Below are 3,558 nucleotides of genomic sequence, written 5' to 3' on the forward strand. Positions count from 1 at the left end.
CATAACTTTAATCTCAACACTTGGAAATCAGAGGCAGGTGGATCTAACTAAGACCAATTAGAATTAGTGCTACAATCTCCAGTGTAGAGTAGGGTGCCATAGCTAAACTGTGCTGTAGAAGAGTAGAATTGATGGTAACAGAATTGATGGTATAAGGATTTACCAATTTGCCAAGTTAATTGCTATATTTTCCATATGTTGGTACATGAGAGAATGCTTTCTGTATGTATACAGCATATGTAATGTAAAAAATTATTAGCTGCTTGAGTGTTGGTATCTGAACTCTGATCATTCCAAAAGGAAGATATGCTGAGTCATCTGCCAAGATCCAAAATATGTTTTATGTGATAACCCTTTCACAGATTAATAACAAAACTTGAATGAAAAAATTAAATGTGTGATCATTGTTATATGATGCATCATAAATATGGAAAATTTGCAGCATAAAATGAAAATCCTCCACAATTTATAACAAAATGCTGATTACAAAGCTACATTCAGAAAATATTAAATATAATAAAAAAGCTACATTCACAGTGGAAAAACCATAATTTTAATGTGATTATGAAAACTTAGTACACAGGTTGACATAATATTACATTTGTACTTGCCACAATGCTACAATAATCAAAATATGTGCAATATTTGTAAAAGAATAAAGATGGAGAGGAAAAGCCAAAAACAGAGGCTATAAAATATAGTCAACTATTAATCAAAAGAAGAAAAGAAACTTATCCAGGAAAGTGTGATCTTGAAAAATGTTATCTAAATACCTATGAATCAAGGTTTACAGAGATTAAATAAACACAGACTTCAAAACTCCAATGAAATTAACTCAAAGTGAACCTTAAACTGTTGTTTCTGACCCTCCAGCTACTGATATTTTTCTAAAGTCAGAAGCCCCATGTACAAGAGCTCTCTCTAAAAAGGAGATTTCTTGCTATGGCTCTGCAGCACTTTATGCCTTTGCGGTCACACGTAAACCCAGCCCATTGATGCCCAATCTCAAAACAACATGGAATAATAAATTAATATCTTCTTTTGGCCACATGGATTAGGGACCAAGATGTGGATGCTGCCTAAACTTCCTGCCCAACACCATGCATACCTGAGAAATCTCTAAAGAACCTTCTATGTCACCTGCAACTAAATTCTACTGAATCAGACTATTGTAGTTGGTATAGTAGAAACTAAATAACATTCTAATCATGTATGGAGGAAATACAATCGATTTCACTATCTTTCTACCATTTTGTTAACTATTTGTTATTTTGAAGGCAAACCTGGAAGTGGAATGCAATATTCAGGAATTCTATTAATGAGACTGTCAGTTTTCCAACCAGTGTTCCCACTGCACACCAAACAAAGTGCCTGTCTGTGCACACTGGACAGTGATATTACAAGCATCATATCCTCCATTGCCAGGACTGCAGATTCTCATTATATCCAAGAAATCCATACACAGGGAGGCCCAGGAGACAAGGACAACTGCCACAGTTACCACAAGGCCTAAAAGAAACACAGTCTGTCTCATGGTCCATGCAAATCTCAGCAAAAATACAGCTCAGCAGAACTGCTCTGAACAACCTACACTCACTACATTATAGCTTGTTTCTTCCTTACAATTCCCTAGAGCAGAAGGAGAGGAGAATCCTGGAAAGAAACTGCAACCTACCTGCCACCTGATTGTTGGACCACCCAGCTGGGCCTAGAATATTAGTAGGCTCTCTACTAGGTGATCAGAGATCAAATGACCCAGATAGCACAGGCCTTCCAGCCTGCTCTTCCCGCCCAGAAGACAATCACCTAGGCAAGAAATTTTGTATTGTATTAGACATTCTTCCACTTTTCTGGAACACATCCTGCTCCTCATGCAGAGCACAGGGTCCTCTCTGTGCAATTCAGTCATACACTCAATGTATAGTGTCACCAACCCTTGACCTCATTGATGGGAAATACTGCTGCCAAATGTATGTGGCATTCAAACAGTAACTGTTGTTACAGTGGAACTGTTGTTGTAGAAAAAACAGATCATGAATTAGAAAACAGTGAGCAGTCATGGTAGGGCTCAGGAACAGCAAATTGAATGAGGGTAAGTTGTAGATGTGATAGAAAAAATTACTTTGAAAACTTGAAAAGAGCTTTATGGTCATGTGCTCCAGAAGAGAGTAGGGATTTATCTTGGAACACATCAAGGATTTCTCAAATCTTTTCTTTCAGACTTATATCTAAACCCAGAAATATAATTGTTCTCATAGGCAGGACACATTTTACCCAGATTTTTTTTTCATTTAGCTTTTGTAACTATAGCAATTTGGTTTCAAGATAAAGTCTGTCCTTTATCCAGTTTCTTTTTTTTCAGTATGAACAACATTTTTCAATTTTGCATAGAGCTTCATAGAGATCGGTCAATGCTGGAAACCCCATTGTTACCACATAAATCCCCACCAAATGAGAATAAAAAGGTGTCCATGGCAACTTATTTGGTGGGGGAGGGGACTCTTATGCCAAGGGAATTGTCATCTTGACATGACATGAGAGAAGGGTCATTTTGCTTGACTAAGATCTTCAGCCTACAGAGCACCCACAGCTACACATGGCTTTGTGTTGTCGGGTCTTCTCCATGCTTGACTCAACCACAGACTCCTGGGCCCTCTGAATCTCATGGACAAGCAGAGCAAATGCTTCCTCTACACCTTGTCGTGTCTTGGCTGAGGTCTTGATGAAGGGGGCTCCCCACTTATGAGTCAGGATTGCTGCATCAGTGTGAGCATCTCCAGCAGTAGTCACTAGGTCACATTTGTTGCCCACAAATACCAGGGGCAAGGGCTGCTTCTGTTGCAGGCTCTAGGTAGACCATATCTGCTGCAGCTGGTCCAGAGATGAGGGGTCATCAAGAGCAAAGACACCCAGCACACCGTCACCAGCTGCTAAGCACTGGTCTCGCAAGTCCCTGTAGATATCCTGCCCTGCTGTGTCCATGACATTCAAAATGTAGCCACTATTGTCCAGGGCCACCTCCTTCCAGTAGGAATCCTGGATAGTGGGGTCATGTTCTTCCACGAAGCATTGGTGGGTCATCTGGATAGTGAGAGCACTTTTACCAACACCGCTTGCACCAACCACTACTAGCTTGTACTCAGGAACCTGCCTGCCAGCATCTTTGCATTGTGCCCAAGCCTCATGGCTTTCCTCTGGGGATCTGGTGCACTGTGTGTTGAGGTGCAGGTCCAAGATACTAGACTTTGTTGGCAATGCCATTCCTCAACAGCTCAAGAAATAAATGTAAACAGCAGGCACTGTGTCCCCGGAGTGGAAGTCCGCTGTGGAGCTGCAAGTGGCTCTCTATCCAGTTTCTTGATTGCTCTCATCTGTGGACACCAAGAAATGCACAATCAGGAAAATCATGGATCATCTAGAATTGATTGCCGAATTCCACATTGCTAATCAACTACTGTTGAAGGAGGAAATCTCAACCTCCATCCTGCCTCTCCCTTTCTGCACTGTGACTCCACCAGTTTCAAAGTTGGTCAATGAACTCAATTCTTGCACAGGTTC

General features: G+C 40.7%; 1 protein-coding gene across 1 annotated transcript; it reads right to left on the reverse strand.

Moving 5' to 3' along the window:
- Positions 1–2,568: 2,568 nt before the first annotated feature.
- On the reverse strand, positions 2,569–3,261 carry LOC100763084 (GTPase ERas). Its single transcript, XM_035453562.1, is given in 1 exon segment — positions 2,569–3,261. A coding segment is annotated over 1 exon segment (693 nt).
- Between the last annotated feature and the right edge of the window lie 297 nt (positions 3,262–3,558).

Source organism: Cricetulus griseus, unplaced genomic scaffold (assembly GCF_003668045.3).
Source record: "Cricetulus griseus strain 17A/GY unplaced genomic scaffold, alternate assembly CriGri-PICRH-1.0 unplaced_scaffold_1, whole genome shotgun sequence".
NCBI classification, from domain to species: Eukaryota; Metazoa; Chordata; class Mammalia; order Rodentia; family Cricetidae; genus Cricetulus; species Cricetulus griseus.